We start from the raw sequence: 19,527 nt of genomic DNA, 5'->3' as shown, positions 1-19,527 counted from the left end.
TGGTACTGGTCTTTCCCAACTGCTCACACAGCTTCAGTCAGGAGACACAGAGCAGACCAGGCCTCAGTCCTGGCGAAGCAAACTGTAGCTCAGATGTGTGTGACCCAGTTTGCAGAGTTCTGCTTGAAAAGATCTTGAGTGACCATTTCAGTTGCCCTGAAGGGCTCACACAATCATATGACAACCACCTTGTGATTTTCTTTGGAAAGCCCTCAGGATGAAAAGGCAGCAGGAGAGTCAGATCTGTGAGGATGGAAATCATGCTAATTCACATGAGGAAAGGAAACATCAAAGGCAGGAACCTCCACCAGAAAATGTTCTTCCCAGAGGCCAGAAGGGCCACCAGTGGGTGGGCCTCTACAACACCCAAATTTATCAGGGCCTTACCAGACAGCACTGCTCAAACCACACTCCCTTCCTCCCCACCCCACCCCCACCCCCCAGATTTCCAGACTGGAGGACTTGAACAATGACGCATTCCTGGGTCTCAGGATCTCTGGCTTTTCATAACAAATGGTATACTTGACAGGCTGTTTTGCATGTATCATCATTCTCTCTCTCAAATACTCACATATATTTGACTTAAAACTACCCTGTTTTCTGGCAAATAGAGCAACACTGAGACCACCGGGACAGAAATAACCCAAACACTAACTCAGGAAGGAAACCTCAACCCAAGTGTTCTCGGTCTGCTACGGAATCCCCACAAAGGCAATCTCCAGGGACACATCATGCACAGACAGGGTGCTTCAAATCTGACTGGTTTCACCAAGAAAATAGCTGCCTTCTAATCCTTTTGCCTGCTGCTAACACTATCCCCACACATGCATGTCAGCTATTTCTTTAGCAGCACAGTGTCAGAACTAAGATTTATGACTCCCTGGCCTCCTGACAAAAATAACCACAATTTGTCCAGCCCCCTCACATGACACATGTCAATGATCCCGGGCACACAGTCTGGATGCCTCAGACTAAGCCCACAGCCCCAGGCAGCAAAAAGGATATGCATGCACTGAAACAGGACACTCAGGAAGTTGTGGAGGGACACAATAAAGGTGTCAGCCCACTGTCGAGAAAAGTAGGTAGCAAAGGTGGGGTTGGTGTCTGGGGATGGCAGGAAAGGCAGGACAAACCAATCCTTCCACTCAGCCTGGTTCTGAAGCTCTGTGGCCTGCTTTGCAAAGAATTCCTGAGCCTTGTCATTTCTGTTTGTCTGCCAAGACACAAAGGAGGTAGCAAGGAAGGGGAAGAGACACAAGTCCAGAGGTAAGATTCTTCACCACTACACAGCAGACAGCCTTTTGGATATCAACTGCCAAGTGAGTGGCAAGATATTACCTCCACAATATGAACACAATCATCGCCCTTTTCTCAGGAACCTTATTTCAGAGATAGTTTAAACTGAAGTTCTAACGACAAATGCCACCCTGAAAACTAATCCCTTGTTGATGTTCAAATAACCTAAGTGACTTATTCTTTCAAATCAGCTGTAGTCTTTATTACTTAAATTTTATATCTTTAAACCACTACCCAGGATGATGTGCTTAAAACAAGAGGGGAAATAGGAATGGAAACAACAGGTAAGAGGACCTACAGATGATGAGAAGGAAAAAAAGAAGTAGGAAAGCAGTCAAGAATAATATGCACTGTGGCTGTTCCACACTTTCCCATAGTAATGTTCGTGTGTCTCCCTCCAGTTAGAAGAAAATCTATTTCTGGATCAAAGAGCTCTCCCACCTCAGAACCCCTGAATCAACAAACACCTGGATTGTGTAGACAAGATAAAAGCGGAAGAGGCTGGTTTTCAGCTTGTTGATGGTGGGTCTATATATATCCTCCAAGCGGCTGAAGAGCCTCCGTTCTAGGTAGCTCCAGTAATCCCGAAGGGCAGCTAAGTCATACACCTGCATTAACTGCTGTAGCTGGTCCACAATCTTGTCCACCTAGTGAGAAAAAGCAGTGCTGGAGAAGGTGGGGAAGGATAGAAGGGAATTCACCTTGCATTCCACAGAATACAGTTTTTCCTTTCACTGACTTCTGGGTGTACAAATAAATTTAAGTTGGTAATTTATAACAAAACATACTAATGTAGTAGCTTTTAAATTACTTTCTGATGCTAGATATATATGTTGTCTCTCCCGTAAGCATGGAAACTTCAAGTATAAAAAGGCTCTGGCCCAGGAGATGGAGCTATAGCTCAGTGGCCGGGCGCTTGCCTAGCCTGTGTGAGGCACTGGGTTTGATGCCTACCACCGCATAAAAATAAATGATAAAGGCCTACTGCACATCTACAATTACAAAAAAAAAGGGGGGGGGCTCTGGCCCTAACTTAGGGAGCGAGAGATCTGGCTCCGGGTTTTGGATCTACTGTACCAACTTAGCAATGTCACTTTAACTGCAGTCTCAGATCCTCATATTTAAAAGGCAAAGAGGTAAGAAAGTATGAGACAATGTCTATGGCCTCCTCCCAGTGCACAATTCCAGGATTCCAAGGATCACCAAGCTGTGCACTGACTTACTCCTGCAAGTCAAAAAACTACCACAACCCTGGTAGCTGCTCAGAGTGTCAGTCAAAGAAAGAATTCAACTCCTTGTGAAGAACAATTACACCAGAATATACAATCTAGAAAAATTTTGTATATCCATATCAAAAATAGATCAGGGCACTGAAATCTGAAGAGGTAAAATTATTTGCTTTTGCCATAAGTAATTAACTTTGGCAAGGCAAAAAACCAAGTATTCTAATTCCCCTCCAATGCTCTCGGTGCCAGCTCACTGTGTCTCTCAATTCATCCGCCAACACCAGAAAAACTGATTCAGCACATACAAATAGCACACAAATTCCAAGAACCTCCCAAGGAAAAATCATATCATAGTAGGAAGTCTTTATATTTTAAAATGTGCCATGAGTTCTCCCTCAACTACTCAAGCAAAATTGCCAATGAGTCCCTGACAAGGCCATTTTAAAAGAACACCTCAGACGCCTGAACCCAGTTGGCGTTTGGGGCTGCAGACGCTTTTGCTCCCACTGCCATCAGAAGCCAAAACCTTATGTCTTTCTCTTGCCAGAACTCAACCATCTACCCAGTCCTGGCTCCTAAAACCTCGTCCACCAGCCGGGAGACTGGGATGGAGAACAGAGCCCTGGACCAGGAATCAGGGCACCTGGGCCCCGATGCAGATGCTCCTGACTCACTGAGCAACTTCAGGAAAGTCACGTCCGTCTCAAGGCCTGTTCCTCATATGCCTAGCTAGGGCCAGACGCATAATGTCTACGGTACACCGCCCCCCCCACCCCCCCAGCGCGGTGACAGCGCCGCTACATCCCAGGAGGGCAGTGCTCGGGGAAGGGGCCCGCTCTGGAGATCCCTCGGGCCGCCTCCGCCCGCGCGGCGCTCGCCAGCCCCTCACCCGGAACCCCTTCTCCTTGTCCGCCTTGATCTCGGCGTCCAGCTGCCGTAGTGTGTGCGTGAAGCCTCGAAAGAGCAGGTACTCCCGGACCAGCTCGTCGGTGCGCTCCACCGCCTCCGCCATCGCTGCGCCAGCGGCTTGAGGGTCCGCGGCAGCAGAGACGAAGGGGCGGGGCCTGGGAGGGACGGGGAGGAGCCGGGCGCGGGCGTCTAGTACGTCACGAAGCGGCCGGCCTACCAGCCCGCACGCCCTGCGCGCCAGGCGCCGGGGCCCCGCCCCTCGGCCGTTGCCCCGCCCCTAAGCCTCGCCTCCGGACCCGCCCAGCCGACCTCTTTACGCTCTTACTCACTGAGGGGTGGCTGCTAGAGGCTCTTGTCTTTTGAGTTTTCTGGCAGCGCCAGCGGAGGCTTTGTCATCTGAGTTACTGCAAGTGGCGACTCCCGTCCAAATCAAGTAGGACTGGACCTTGTGAACGTCCCAGATACACGAGGCCGCCAGGGGTTGAGGTGCCCTGCTTATTGGCATTACATCGCTGAATTTTTTGTCCCCTGCCCTCCTTTCACAAATGGGAGAAAGTGGAGTCCTAAGAGGTAAAGTGACCTGTGTGAAATCACACAACTGGATGTGTCATCAGAGAGCTCCAACTGCCCCCCCAAACCCTGCTTTCATTAACTACATGGCAAGATAGACAAGATGCACCGCTACTAGGAAAAAGACAAGTCTCAGAAGAGTATGTATACTATGGTCCCAGTTTAAAAACAAGGGCGAGGGGGTTGTGTGTGCATGTATTTTTTAAATTCAGGATTATACGCCAGCTTCTTACAGTTGCTTGAGAGGTGAGACTATGAGGGACTTTCAGTTTCTTTTTATTTTTTAAAAACATCAATGGACCTTTATTATATTTTATTTGTACATGGTGCTGAGAATCCAACCCAGTGCCTCACACATGCTAGGCAAGCGCTTTACCACTGAGCTACAAGCCCAGCCCCTCAGTTTCTTTTTTTAACATTAAAAATCATTCACAAGGTCTATTTTTATAAGACAGAAAACAGCTATTATCTTAGAAATGACAATAATTCCTACCTTGAAGAGTCATAGAGAAAAATTGATAACACATCAAAACAGCTTAGTGAATAGCCCATTGGTAAAACAAAATAAATGTTTGTTCCTTTCTCCTTCTCTCTAATAGTATGATATTTTTGTTTATCAACTCTGAATCATTCCTACCACTCTACTTAAACTCTCTGATCCTACTATACAGAAATTCAGATCCAAAGGGGCCCTAATCTAGAAAAACCGGAAAAGATAGCAAAGAGCAAGCCACAGCAAAAGAAGGGAGATGCTTATTCTGCCTTTTTGCCTGGTTTCCCAGTCTACACAGTTTAAGTATCTCCCAGGCAACCAACAGCCAGGAGAATCACCTCTGTGACTACTGGGGGAACCAGACCAAATCCTACTTTGGAATCTGAGATCATCAAAAGTGAACTTAGGAAAATTGAGCAAGTAGCCACCACCAAAACTCTGCCTAGAGGAAAGTCATGAATTTGATTTCCCTAGAGTACCCTAAGTCTGCAGCTACAACTTTCCCTCCCCCACCTCCATCTGCCTGGCACTTCCCAGACCAGAGCCTGTAAAACCAGCCAAGATTAGTTTTCTGATGAAGAAAAGGCAGTTACTTCCTCAGAGCCCAGCACAAGTTCTTTGCTCTACCTGGAATGTCTTCTCCTACATACCCAAGTGGATAACTGCCTTTTCTCCTTCACATGTTTGCACAACTATCGTGTCGTGTCTTTTGGGGCTGCTATAATAAAATACCATAAATTGGGTGGTTTATAAACAACATGAACTTACTTGTAGTTCTGGAGCCTGGAAAGTCAAAATCAAGGCAATAGCAGAAAAATCAGCACCTGGTCAGGACTTGTTCTCTGGTTCACAGATGGAAACTTCTACTTGTGTTGACACATGGTCCTTGAATGGAAAGGGCCTCTCTGACACCTCTTTTATAAGAATACTAATCCCATTTATTAGGGTTCTGCCTTCATGAGCTAATCATTTCCTAAAGACCCAACCTTCCAACACTATCACATTGGGGATTAAGTTTAAACATGTGAATTTGAGGGGATACAAGCATTTAGACCATAGCAGTATCTTCTCAGAGAATTCCCCTCTGACTGTCCTGTACAAAAACCATCCCTAGTGTTCTTACTTCCCTTGCCTCCTATCTACATACATTTATGACCATCTGACAAAATAAATATTTGTTTATTTAGTATGTGGTCTGCCCACCCCCAGTAAAATATAAACTGCATAAAAGCAGAGTATATTTGTCTGTATGGTTTGCTACTATATCTCCAGAGCACAAAATGGCATTGGCTCATAGTATATGCTCCATAAATACTCATTAAAAGTGAGGATTTCAGTTAGGGACCAGCTACCTCCAAGCAGGATAGCCTTATTGGAAGGCAAATAAACTCTTGGATCACACCTGTTCACAGGTTCTATGGACTTGTGAATGGTCAAAGTGTTTCTCTTCCCCTTCACACCATTTTAATGTTTAAAGATTTCTGAAGACACTTAACTGGGTTATCTTTATGTAACCAGAGAAAGTACTAGATTCTCCAGCTCATTTGTTAGCTCTAATTAGTTGATATTATTAATCCATCACTGGTGGTGCTCTGGTGCCTGTAATGGAGGTAGAAAATGACAATGGAGTTCATTTAGGAAGGAGCTATCAGGGACCAAAGCGGTTCCTTTATACTCAAAGAATTATGCACAACCCACAAGGCAAACTGTGAACCAATTTTCTGATCTAACAATCTCTCCTTGCCTTTGAACTTTAGAACTAGAGAAAAGGAAGAACAGGAACATGAGGACAGAAGAAATAAACCTTTATGAGCACCTACTGTGTGCCAGCTACTGTACTTGGCGTCAGTGACATAATAATCAGCAAGATTGGAGTCCCTTCCCTTGGATGAGCTTAGACTGGTTAAGGAAGCAAAATGCCTGAAACATATACTGAAACTCTGACTGCAGGGCTCAGGCAGGATTGGACCACAGCAGGGCCAGCTCCAGGGCAGAAGCCAGTCCATGCAAGAGACGAGGCTAAACTTGTGGCAGTGGGGATGAAGAACAAGGACTCGAGAAATGTTGAGAAGTGGAATTGATCATATGAGGTGACTGAGCTGATTTGAGTGAGGATCAGAGTAGTCAATGGAGGCAGGTTTCTGGTTGGTCATCTGGCCAGATGGCGATGCCATTCATAGTAGAAAGAACTGAGGAAGCAGAGACTGAGAAACATCCACACCAACTCTTTAAGGTAGAAACTCAGCTAAACAGGGCCAACCAGGCAACACTAGGACCTAGAGTGTGGCTTTCGTTCCTCTGCCCCTCTGGAGGCTTCAGCTATTCCCTATACACTGGTGCCACCCAAATCTGACCTCCAGCCCAGACCTATCTCTGAGTCCTCATCAAATAGCCCAGGGACCTTCCGACTTGGATATCCTACAGGCATCTCACACTAATCTGTACCATTTACTGAGATTATACTCAAATGGTGATTGAGGCTTTATTTCTACTATATTGAACTGTAGAATTCAGCTCCCAATTCTCCAAAGTATGAATTTGTCATTACCTGCATCTAAACTACCTGAGGGACTTGGTTAAATACAAAATTCTGGGACCAACCAAGACCACTTGATCAAATCACCTGGGATGGTGGCTGGGAATTTGCATTTAGAGCAAGCTTCAGGTGATTATGAGGAACACATATTTGATAATCACTTTTTCATTGTAATAGGAGGTAAAAGAGGTTGACAGCTGGTTGACAGCTTTCAAGCATAAGTGATATTTGCAGTTTAATGATAATAACAATTATGTTTTAGTTCCCAAACAGTTTTACCTACTTTATTTCACTTAAGCCAAATGCAGCCCTATAGAGTTGATGTTTTCTAGTTCATCTTTAAGATAGAAAAACTGAGGTTCTGGAAGACTCAAAGATTTACTTACTCAAATTCACATTTCTGGCTCCAAGTCCACCAACAGTCTGCCAAGACCTTCCCAGCAGCAGTATTGAATTCATCAACTTGTGAGACAGGCCACTTAGGTGAATGAGGACAAATTATCCCTCCTGCTGAAGAGCACTAGAGCTCAGACTAGCCAAGCAGGTCTGTAACAGCCAGAGCATTCTGCCTGGAACAGGGATCAAATCAACCCTGGATATCCAAAAGTTTACAAGAAAATCTGGATCCATCCAAGATTCTGGGGTCACCTTCAATTTCTCCTACCAATTTACATTTTAGCTGGACTGTTCTATCTTTAATCTTGATACTCTGATTTTCCCTCTGTATACCTTATATATTTTGACACTTCTTTTCATGAAATCCTTTGCCTGGCTCTGCCCATAGTTGTAACTTGATTTTCCTACCATATTAAATTCAGCCTAATTATTTATGGTCTTTATGCCTCCAGTAATAGTGGGCTCCTCCTTTCTTTTCCTGTAACTTAGCACCCTATAACTGCTTATAACATTTCTTTCCACCCCCATGGAGGAGACTATTTAATGGACTCTAGAGACAGTACAAAAGCTCAGAATTCCATTCTTTGGGAAAATATGAAAAACAGGAAATCAGATGTACAAGGGGGTCAGATTTTCAGTTAGTTGGGGGAGGGGAAGAAATGTTCTGGCCTTAAGAGGGGAGAGGAGTCCTCAGTTTAGGGGGCATACAAGTTGGTGTGTGTATCCCAGGATTTGAGGGATGAACCCCAGGAGGTGAGAGTGAACTCCAGGAGTTGTTGGATGGACCCCAGGAAGATGGGGGTAGACAACTGGTGCCTTCTAACTTATCCCAGGGGCTATGGGTGCACCTCCAAGACTTGGGGGTGAATGCCAGAGTAGGTGAATGTACTACTGGGGCCGGGGAGGTGAACCTCAGCCACTGGGGGACGGTGGACACTTGTGAACCCTAGGGGTTAGAGAGTAAACGTCTGGAGTGGGGGTGTGGACCCCTGGAGCATGGGGTACCCCAGATGTAGGTGGGTGAACCAATGGTGCTGGGAGCAAGGGTGAACCCCAGGAGCTGGAGAGTGAACTTCGGATCTGGGGGTGGACCACTGGTGTTGGGGGAAGAACACCAAGAGCTGATGGGGCAGCTGGGGAGGCCCAGAGGGTCCCTGACAGTGCAGGCTCAGTAGGGGGCATGCGTTAAAGGGGCAGCCCGCCTGGTGGGGGTGGAGGAGGATGCTATACTCCCACTCCTAGTCTTGCCCCCAGCTCTGTGCTGGAAGTCTTTGATGAAGGCCTTGAGGCTATGGGGACAGGGGACAGGGAAGAAACCCAGACTCTAAGGCCCTTCACCGAAGCCTTCTCCCTGGCCAAGACTTTGCTGTCTGCTTATTACATTTCTGTCTGTCTGTATTTTCTCCTTGATTGTAAACTCCTGACAGCACAGCTTGCTGATCCTAGTATCCCTGGTGCTGTGCACAGTCCCTTGAAAGTAGAAGGTGCCCAATAGCTATTTGTTGAATGAATGAGTAAATGAAATCCATATCACTGTACTGCCTGGAGCTCCAAGTTATATACCTAATGCAGAGCACCCATCGTCATAGGTTTACACAGATAAATCTGTTCTTACTGTAGTCAGTTCCATAAAATATTATCAGCACCTCCAAGAAATGGAAGCGGTCATCCACTTTCTGGCTTTGTTTTCATACACTTTAATATTTTCAAATTCCCTACTATGAACACATTCATAAATTCAGTGACAGCATGTTCATTGGTTATAAAAAAACATATGCCATATCAACAATAATTAGTGATGACTTATTACAAGCTCTTATTGACTAGCTCCCCCAAAATTCTAAACATAAATTGCTTCTTGGACCAGAAGGACCCTGAGCTCCTTTCAGCTCTTGCGGTCCCGAAGCCTCACAAGGCACCTGCTGGGAGCCTCGGTCTATGGCCTGTTTGATCCTAAAGATGGCACATGAACCATCTTCTCTCTGCTCTCAGACTGTGCACATATCAGTTTAAGTTAGAATGAAAACCTGCTGCTCCCCTACTCCTCCACCTTCTCCAAAAGGCAACAAAGTCCCCATTTGCACAGGCAATAAGCCACCAATTAAGCTGTTAGATTATCAGTAGTAGGGACTGAGTCTATGAGTCTATAAAATCATTCACTTTCACTGCTGGGACAATTCAAGTCTCATAGGTTAATAAGTAATATGGCATTAGCAAACATCAGCTGGAGGAATTCCATCTCTGTTGAAACCATTCTTAAAAATTGCTTGCTTTATAGTCCTCGAAACACTGGCCAGAGCAATTAGACGAAAGAAATTAAAGGCATAAAAATAGGAAAAGAAGAACTTAAATTATCACTATTTGCAGATGACATGATTCTTTACCTGGCAGACCCAAAAGGGTCTACAAAGAAACTATTAGAGCTAATAAATGAATTCAGCAAAGTGGCAGGATATAAGATCAACACGCATAAATCAAAGGCATTCCTGTATATCAGCGACAAATCCTCTGAATCGGAAATGAGGACAACTACTCCATTCACAATATCCCCCCAAAAAATAAAATACTTGGGAATCAACCTAACAAAAGAGGTGAAAGACTTATACAATGAAAACTACAGAACCCTAAAGAAAGATATAGACCTTAGAAGATGGAAAAATATACCCTGTTCATGGATAGGCCGAAGTAACATCATCAAAATGGCGATATTACCAAAAGTTCTCTATAAGTTCAATGCAATGCCAATCAAAATCCCAACAGCATTTCTTGTAGAAATAGATAAAACAATCATGAAATTCATATGGAATAATAAAAGACCCAGAATAGCAAAAACAATGCTAAGCAGGAAATGTGAATCAGGCGGGATATCGATACCAGACTTCAAACTATACTACAGAGCAATAGTAACAAAAACAGCATGGTATTGGTACCAAAACAGGCAGGTGGACCAATGGTACAGAATAGAGGACACAGAAACCAATCCACAAAACTACAATTATCTTATATTTGATAAAGGGGCTAAAAGCATGCAATGGAGGAAGGATAGCATCTTCAACAAATGGTGCTGGGAAAACTGGAAATCCATTTGCATCAACATGAAACTGAATCCCTTTCTCTCGCCATGCACAAAAGTGAACTCAAAATGGATCAAGGAGCTTGATATCAAATCAGAGACACGGCGTCTGATAGAAGAAAAAGTTGGCTATGATCTATATACCGTGGGGTCAGGCTCCAAATTCCTCAATAGGACACCCATAGCGCAAGAGTTAACAACTAGAATTAACAAATGGGACTTACTCAAACTAAAAAGTTTTTTCTCAGCAAAAGAAACAATAAGAGGTAAATAGGGAGCCTACATCCTGGGAATAAATCTTTACTCCTCACACTTCAGATAGAGCCCTAATATCCAGAGTATACAAAGAACTCAAAAAATTAGACAAAAAGACAACAAATAACCCAATCAACAAATGGGCCAAGGACCTGAACAGACACTTCTCAGAGGAGGATATACAATCAATAAGTACATGAAAAAATGCTCAACATTGCTAGCAGTCAGAGAAATGCAAATCAAAACCACCCTAAGATACCATCTCACTCCAGTAAGATTGGCAGCCATTATGAAGTCAAATAACAACAAGTGCTGGCAAGGATGTGGGGAAAAGGGTACACTGGTTCATTGTTGGTGGGACTGCAAATTGGTGCAGCCAATGTGGAAAGCAGTATGGAGATTTCTTGGAAAGCTGGGAATGGAACCACCATTTGACCCAGCTATTCCCCTTCTCGGTCTATTCCCCAAAGACCTAATAAGAGCATGCTACAGGGACACTGCTACATCGATGTTCATAGCAGCACAATTCACAATAGCAAGATTGTGGAACCAACCTAGATGCCCTTCAATAGATGAATGGATAAAAAAGATGTGGCATTTATACACAATGGAATATTACTCTGCATTAAGAAATGACAAAATCATAGAATTTGGAGGGAAATGGATGGCATTAGAGCAGATTATGCTAAGTGAAGCTAGCCAATCCTTAAAAAACAAATGCCAAATGACTTCTTTGATATAAGGGGAGTAACTAAGGACAGAGTAGGGACGAAGAGCAGGAGAAGAAGATTAACATTAATAGGGATGAGAGGGGGGAGGTAAAGGGAGAGAGAAGGGAAATTGCATGGAAAGGGAAGGTGATCCTCAGGGTTATACAAAATTACATACAAGAGGAAGTGAGGGGTAAGGGAAGAATAATACAAGTGGAAGAAATGTTTTACAGTAGAGGGGGTTGAGAGAGAAGAGGGGAGGGGAGGGGAGGGGAGGGGGGATAGTAGAGGTTAGGATAGAGAGCAGAATTCATCAGACACTAGAATGGCAATATGTAAATCAATGGAAATGTAATTGATGTAACTGATGTGATTCAGCAATCTGTATACGGGGTAAAAATGGGAGTTCATAACCCTTTTGAATCAAACTGTGAAATATGATATATCAAGTTAGATATAATGTTTTGAACGACCAATAATTTAAAAAAAATTGCTTCCTTTGCCTTCTCCAATCCAGCTCCCACTTTCTGCAATAACTGGGGAAGATCCCCCTCTCCCCTCCCTTTCTCCTTGGCTTCTTTGACATGGTCCATGCTGGTAAGAATCCTTCTTCTTCCAATATACCACTGTCACCCTCCTCTGGGTTCCTCTTCACACCTTTTCTCACTGTCTGTACAGGGCCATCTAGTGCTTATCTTGCAGAAATGTTCTATGTCTCTTTATATCAACATCTGGACAAATAACCCCTGTCTAGTGGTTTCCCCTGTCCTGTGCAAATGGCATGTAATTTAGCTGTTTATCCTCTAAATTCCCAATGTCACCCCAGATTGTTCTGGGCCTGCATGACACACCTCTCTGCAGTTGTCTTGTTGCCAGCCAAAAAGGACAAAGAAGGACTCACTTTTGAGCATCACCTGTGGGTCCTCCCCTTCGACTAGTTTTCTCTGTTCATCCAGAAGTGCCTCCTTAAGACTGACTCTTCAACAATGAGCGCAAAGTCAAGTTTATCTGCTCTCTGAACTGGCTCATGTACTTGGTTACCAGTTTACAACAAATTCAACTCAGCAGAAGCACTTTAATCACTATTTTGCAGAGTAATTTTTCATTTGTTGGATTTTAAAATATTTGGACTTATATTTTGTATATAATTTTATTCTATATTTAGTTAAGCCACTTTTATTTTATAAAATTTTTAATTCATACAGATTAGAAATAAAAATAATTTTATAAAACTGGCCATAATTTGGGACTCACTTCTGCCTAGGTTACTCGGATGGAAATGGTCTGCAACATGCACTTTGAGAACATTGCTGTTTAGGTTCATACCATTATACTGGGGCCCTGACTCAACCTCTGCCATGAAACTCACTCTAGACAATGGTGTTCACCCTGGCAGCATGTTAGAACCACCAAGGGAGCTTTTAAAATACTAATATAGAAACCATATGCCAAATCCATTATATCAGTCTCTCAAGGTAGGGCCTAAACATTGGCATTTTTTAAAAGCTCCCTGGGTGATTCAAATGTGCAGCCAGGGTTGACAGCCATCTGGCCTGACCCTCTTATTTCATCATCTTGGACCACTACCCTTGGCCTTCTGTGGTTTGGTTTGTGAAAGCCTGGCTCAAGAGCTCTTTCCAATAATACTTTAATCCAAAATGAAAGTAACAAATGAGGAAGGGGAAGCACTTCCAGTATACAGTATACTGGAATAAAGACTTACAAAAAGTAAAAGTAAGGAAAACACTGGCAAAAGAGGAGGAGTCTAAAAATTAACCAAAGATTTGCAACATTCTGATAGCTGAATTTTGTGAGAACTGCATACTTTTGTTATTTTAACTGCCTTACTCCATCACATAAGCTCCATAATAGCCTTGAAAACCAAGAACCTTGCAATGATTGCAACCATGAAAACTAGCATCTAAGGAGTCTCTGGAGGGAATAGAATGGGATTGGGATCAGAGCTTCCAAAAGCCCTCCCCCAGAGAATTATCATTATTTAACCTATCTAGCAGCTTCATAAAGGGCTCCTGTCTCAGGGTTGTCTTTATTTGACCTGACTCAGAACTTGATCTGTAGGAACGCCTTATCCCGAGAGAATTTGTTAAAAACAATCATCAACAATTGTTTAATATCATAGCTGCCTGAGGCAGTGCTACCATTTGGGGTCTATAAGAAGCTGGTCAAAAAAACTTATCAGGAAAAACTGTGGAATAAAGTTCTGTAAGGGACAATTGCAAAGTTCCAACATGGTCTATGGGATCTACAAGGCCACACAAATATGGTGCTAATTGGGATCTAGGAGGATTGTATGCTCTCACACTAGAGGAGGGAGGAGAGTATTTCAGGGCAGAATCTAATTCTACTGGGGAGGGGGATAGGTATTTCAAGGCAGGACCTAAGCTACTGGGGAGGGGGTATTTCAGGGCAGGATCTAGTTTCTGAGGAAGAGAGAGTAGTATAGTGTTGTAGTATTATAGAGTATTATAGTGTTACTCTATAATATAGATTATTATAGTGTGTGTGTGTGTGTGTGTGTGTGTGTGTGTGTGTGTGTTTTGTGTGTTTGATGGGAGAGGGGGGGTTACATTTTAGGGCAGAAGCTATGCTCCTGGGAGGAAGAGGTCAGAGTCAGAGGGTGATGGTATGTATGGGAGGATTCTATCTGGGTTACTGGGATAGATAGATAGTATACTAGGGAGAAGTCTGATTGTAGCCAGAACTGTAAAAAGCACAGGAAGTCCCCAGGGTTCATGAAGGGAATTCTCAGTTATGGAGAGTTGATTAAAGTTAGCCAGACCCTCACTTTCAATAAAGAAAACAAGCTGATTCAGGTAACTAGGCTTCTAAGTAACATCCTACTCCACCCAGTACAGCATTTCTTCTGGGTGCAGATGTCCTCCCCAGAGCAATGCTTTCATGGAGACAAATGCCTGTGTTGGGAAGGGGGAGTGACTAGATGAAAGGCTGGGGCAGGTTGGAGGTCAGTTTCCAAGACAGAGCTTCACCTACTCGGCACCCTCTGCTCCCACCAGGCCCCAGAGGCTGTAGATGTGGCTGGTGATGGAGGTTGGGTGGATCCAGAAGACAGAACCTGGAGCCAGGCAGGGAGACACTCCTCAGGACCCTCGAAGCTCCTGGGTCAAAGCTGCCTGAGAGCCAGCAGGGACAGGGCCCTAACCTAGTCAGAATTTTAGAGAGAAATGAACATTTTAAATTTACTTTGAAGGGAAAGGAAACGACTGTTACTGTTGTGTTTGTTTGTTTGTTTGTTTTTTAATGTGACAGTATCTTCGTGAAAGGTGTACATTTCACTCAAAACGAGTCTTTGGTTCTCTAGAATTAAATTTAAGGTACCCCACTGTGTGCTTTAGGTAGGGCAATGTTTGCAACAGTCACAATCGCTGTGAGGTAAATCCCAGATTGAAATCCAAATCCGGGTGCTACCAAAGCCTTTGCTGCTTCTGCCAAGCCGGTGACCTCTGTTTCACCCCGGCCTGGGGGTGAAGCAGCGCGCCTCAGTCAGACTGCCGCAAGGGGGCGGAGTTCTGGGCTCTTTCAGGGGCTTATTGGTGAGTGTGCGAGGCCGCCCTGGCACTCTTAGTGGATAACTGATGTAGTGGGGTCAGGACCATCACGAAAATTTTCAGGATAGAGGGATACAAGCAAAACGAGACTCAAAGACAAAAGCAAATCTGTATTTGGGGAGGAAAAATGATTTTTTTTTTTTTTGCCTGTCTACTTCCTATTACCCCAACACGTGAACACTTTCTTTTCTTTACTTTTTACCCTGACCTTTTAAAGGTCTCTTCTCTGCCACTCCTCTCAGTCCCCGACTCCATTTCTTCTTGCCCAAGGTGAAATCTCATTCCCCCTTTCCCTACTAGGCATCATTTCCTGCATGACAACATTTTTTAAACCTTTCTCTGAGGCAGGGAGCCTGGCTCGAACCCTCACGACTCCTGGGATTTCTCATCCCACTTGAAGGATGAGAAAACTGGGGTTCGTGACCGGGTCAGGTGAAAAGGTCAGCGCCGCCCCTCCCCCATCGCTGGGCACTCACCCTTTGGTGTATCATTCTGGCAACTTGTTACAGTTTCTCCACTGCCCACGCTCCCATTGGCCCACCACCACGCTTCCCCATTGGCCAAGAAAGCCGGTGACAGGGCTGTGATTGGTCCCTACCCTGTGCCTATGTGCGGGGTCTATCTTCTGCTGGGTGCAGGATCCTCACTCTCCACCCTGGCGCGTGGCAAGAGGTGACGGCTGTCAGGGCTTCGGTGGCCTCCCGAGTGTCCTGTGAGTGGGGACGTCGTGTACGCACGGGTGCCCTCCTCCCTGAGTGTGAGTATCCTCTGAATGCTCATCTCCTGAAGGATGCCCTTGGGTGTGTGAGTCCTGGACACGTCGATTGATTCAATGCTGCGTAGCAGGACAGGTGAACATTTAGGTCCGCATTCATATGTGTTTGTGTATGTTGTCCTGACTCATACATATTTAAGAATGATTTGGGATTTTGTTTTACAATCTGATATATGCATAAGGAGTCAAAGGAAGCTGCCTGTGGGTTGCAATATGTTGTCCAGTGTCTTGTACGGTTTGCCCGGCGTTTGCTAACAAGAAATCATCCTCAAATGTTTTCTGGAATGATACTTTAAAAGAATTGAACGTTTCTCTGAAACTTAGAAAAAGTGAGGCCACTTCTTTAGTCTATGGAGACTAAAATGTCAGCTCTAAGTGGATATTAGTTAGTGTTTCAATAGGAAAATATTTGGATATGAAAAGTGTGTTTTGTTTTATAAATGAGAAAGAATAAAAATATGGCTTGTGACAGTGGGAAACTTCACAAAAGCCCATTTTGGAAGAAGGGATCAATGGAACTCCCTTTTAACTTTGTTAGATTGAAAGGCTATGCCTGGCAAGCTGATCCCATGGATAAGGTCAAACACAGAAATAAGTTTTTAAAGAGGAAATATGTTGGAGTTCTGGCCATTCTGAAATGCCTAATATTATTTTTGGCCCCAGTTTCCTACAAAATGAATACAAGGTTTGCACAGAGAAAATACCCAGTAAATATATATATATATTTAGAGACAGAGAGAGAGAGAATTTTTTAATATTTACTTTTTAGTTTTCGGTAGACACAACATCTTTATTTTATTTTTATGTGGTGCTGAGGATTGAACACAGCGCCCTGCGCATGCTAGGCAAGCGCGCTACCGCTTGAGCCCCATCCCCAGCCCTAGTAAATATTTTCTCATTGAATTGTAGCCCCCAGAATTCCTTAAGATGTGGTTTCTCATGCTTTTGTATACTTAGAACCCTACTCCAGTTGGATCATAAGTGGCTTGTGCTGCTTCCCCTTGCTCCAGATAGTCACAGGATCATGACCATGATTGTAAAGGGAAAAAAGTGAGACCATAATCTAGTTAAATAATTTTCACTTCCTTTATACAATAAAAAATTAAATCCTAAAGAATTTCTTGGCTCATCATAAAGATAGGCTCATGATCCAGGTCTTGAGCCAATCCTTAATCCAGTCTGCCTTTCCCTATACTAGTTCATCCTTTGGTCATACAGCAGCTCAAAATACATTCCTGCATTGTCCCCCCCACACACACCTGGGATTCTGAAGACTATCTCCCTTCAAACCACCATCTGTGTACTGAGTTCCATTCTTAAGACTATCTCCCTTCAAACCACTTTCTTTTACTGAGTTCCCTCTACTCTCATGCATTTCAGATGCCCAAACATTAACACTACCTTCTCCAACCATCCCACTTTGCTGAGTAAGAATGTGATACCCAGGTTCTTGCCCCTGTATAACCTCTCTACCTTTCTTACAAAGGAATTGGCCAATGCCACCTTGAAAGGGGCTTTTAAAGCTTTTCAAATGGGTTGCCTCCCACTGTGAATCTTGCCAAGAACTGAATTCATGTGACAGTGAACACTTGGGATCCAGAGAGGTCTTCAGAGTTAGGGTAGAACTAAAATGTTATTTCCCCTCTATCAATTTTTTTCTCTTAATCTTCATTTCCTTCAGTTTATTCCAACTCAGCATCTCTACTCCTTCCTATGCCTGGAAGAGTTTGTCCTCATGGGCCAGGCAATAGAACTCTTAGCAGGTTAAATCTGGGAGAAGCAACCAGGAAAGGGAGTGTGTGATGAACCATTCTGTATCATGGGAAGGACACCATCATCACTTGGTACATGAGTCCTGACCAAGGATTTTACTGACCTGTTGGCAAAACAAGATTAGGTTAGAAACTAGTGTGGCCTGGGCATGAGATGCTTCTTTGAGTTCCAGGGGAACTTTAAAGACACATTAGCTCTAGATAGGAAGAAACTGGGGGTAGGGGCAGAGAAGGTGGCACTATAGATAACAGGAAGAGCAGTGGGAACTGTATGGAGGTTAACAGGCAGAAGACCAAAAGTGTATCCTGTTAAAAACCAAAGTGAGAGGAAGGGAAACTTGGGAGATTCTGAGTTTTCAAGGATATTAAAATGTGGACTCATAGCCCTGAAAGTGGAGCTGCAGGTGATACACTCTACACTGCCTAATTCCTTGCACTGCTGGGAGCCGCTTTCTTAATACACTTTTGTCCACAGAGGGTTTTGATTTAAAAAAAAAGTTTTTTATTTTAAATAAAAGACCACTTCTTGGGCTGGGGTTGTGGCTCAGCGGAAGAGCACTCTCCTAGCATGTGCGAGGCCCTGGGTTTGATCCTCAGCACCATATAAAAATAAATAAATAAAACAACGGTATTAAAAATAATAATTAAAAAAAATCACTTCTTGATCTCATTTTACTCTACACTTGGGTCCCCTTTCACAAGATGTTCCATTCCCCCTTTCTAAGGAAAAGAGCTAACTTTGGCTGGGTGCAGTGGTACCCAGAAAGCTGAAGCAGGAAGATTGTGAGTTTGAGACCAGCATCAGCAAAATTTTGTGAGACCCTGCTTCAAAATAAAATAAAAAAATAAGGCTAGGAATGTGACTCTCAGAGTGCCTCTGGATTAAATCCCTAGTACCACAAAAGAAAAAGAATAAAAATCCCTAAATTTAGAATAAGGCAGAGGAGACTCCTGTCTCCCCTCCCCCATTCGAGACAATGACTTCTGTGGCACTTGTCCCAGGCCAGCCCTTTGCACCAATCTTAGGTGCTAACTGAACAGATCTAAATGTATTATTGCAACAAAAAGCTTGTTCTGAAAAATATTAACCAATACCCCTATTGGGGCCACAGAAAACCAAATTCCAAGCCAATAGAGATAACTGGGAAAGAATGCCTTTTGGAATCATAGCAACATCACTTCGTGGTGAGCAGGAGGAGCAGCATTTACGGGAAGGATATTGAAAATTACACACGTTCCACTTAAGTTTAATATCTGTTGGGCTTCACTCTCCCCTTCAAGCATAGGGGAGGTTCTGTTCCTAGCTTTCCTAAAGTGTCACGGCTCCCCAACCCAAAGGGAAAATTTTTCCAGGCTCCTGACTAGGTGGAGGGAGGTGACTGCCTCAGCTCCAGGCAGGTGGCCAAGATGTGCTGGCACTGTTCCCACCCCTTGAGGTGGGCAGTGAAGGTCCCCAGAAGCAAGCCCCCTCTTGCAGGGGGCTGGAGGCAGAGACTGTACCCATATCCAGTGACTGTACCCATAGCCATCTAGATATCAGAGTGTGTTTTAGAAGATGTCTTAAAGGAAACTCAAATCATTGGCATTGGCATTGACATGGAGAGAGTTCCAGACTCCCCATATCCCAGAGGGCTTTGATATTAATATTTGATGACTGTTAGAGAATTTGAAGTCCTAGGAGGATTCTGTTAATTTTATACTTTCATTTACCTAGAGTAGGGTTTCCCACCACCTTCCCATTTTGTGTGTTTTCTTAGTCTGTGTTCTGCTGCTGTAACAAAACACCAGAGTGGGTGAATTAGAAACAATAGAAGTTTATTCTTCTCAGGGTTCTGGAGGCTGGCAAATTCAGAATCAGGAAGCCATGTGTAGTAAAGGACTTCTTCCTGAAGCATGACATGGCAAAATGTGTCTTATGGCAAAAGATTG

General features: G+C 43.9%; 1 protein-coding gene across 2 annotated transcripts in view; it reads right to left on the bottom strand.

Moving 5' to 3' along the window:
• The window catches only part of Wdr91 (WD repeat domain 91), a 32,002-nt gene extending 28,442 nt beyond the window's left edge, over positions 1–3,560 (bottom strand). Inside the window, exons 1-3 of one of the 2 annotated variants that reach the window (XM_077796688.1) lie at positions 3,412–3,560; positions 1,764–1,943; positions 1,007–1,213 (exon numbers count right to left, since the gene is read on the bottom strand). In XM_077796688.1, coding sequence (XP_077652814.1) covers positions 1,007–1,213; positions 1,764–1,943; positions 3,412–3,534 — 510 coding nt within the window. In that variant the 5' untranslated portion in view covers positions 3,535–3,560. Of the gene's footprint in view, positions 1–1,006; positions 1,214–1,763; positions 1,963–3,411 lie in introns of both variants that reach the window. The other variant, XM_077796689.1, reaches the window with a different exon arrangement.
• Positions 3,561–19,527: the final 15,967 nt, after the last annotated feature.

This window comes from Urocitellus parryii, chromosome 3, assembly GCF_045843805.1.
Source record: "Urocitellus parryii isolate mUroPar1 chromosome 3, mUroPar1.hap1, whole genome shotgun sequence".
NCBI lineage: Eukaryota > Metazoa > Chordata > Mammalia > Rodentia > Sciuridae > Urocitellus > Urocitellus parryii.
The sequence above is the reverse complement of the archived record's forward strand: the minus strand, read 5'-3'. Positions and strand labels throughout refer to the sequence as shown.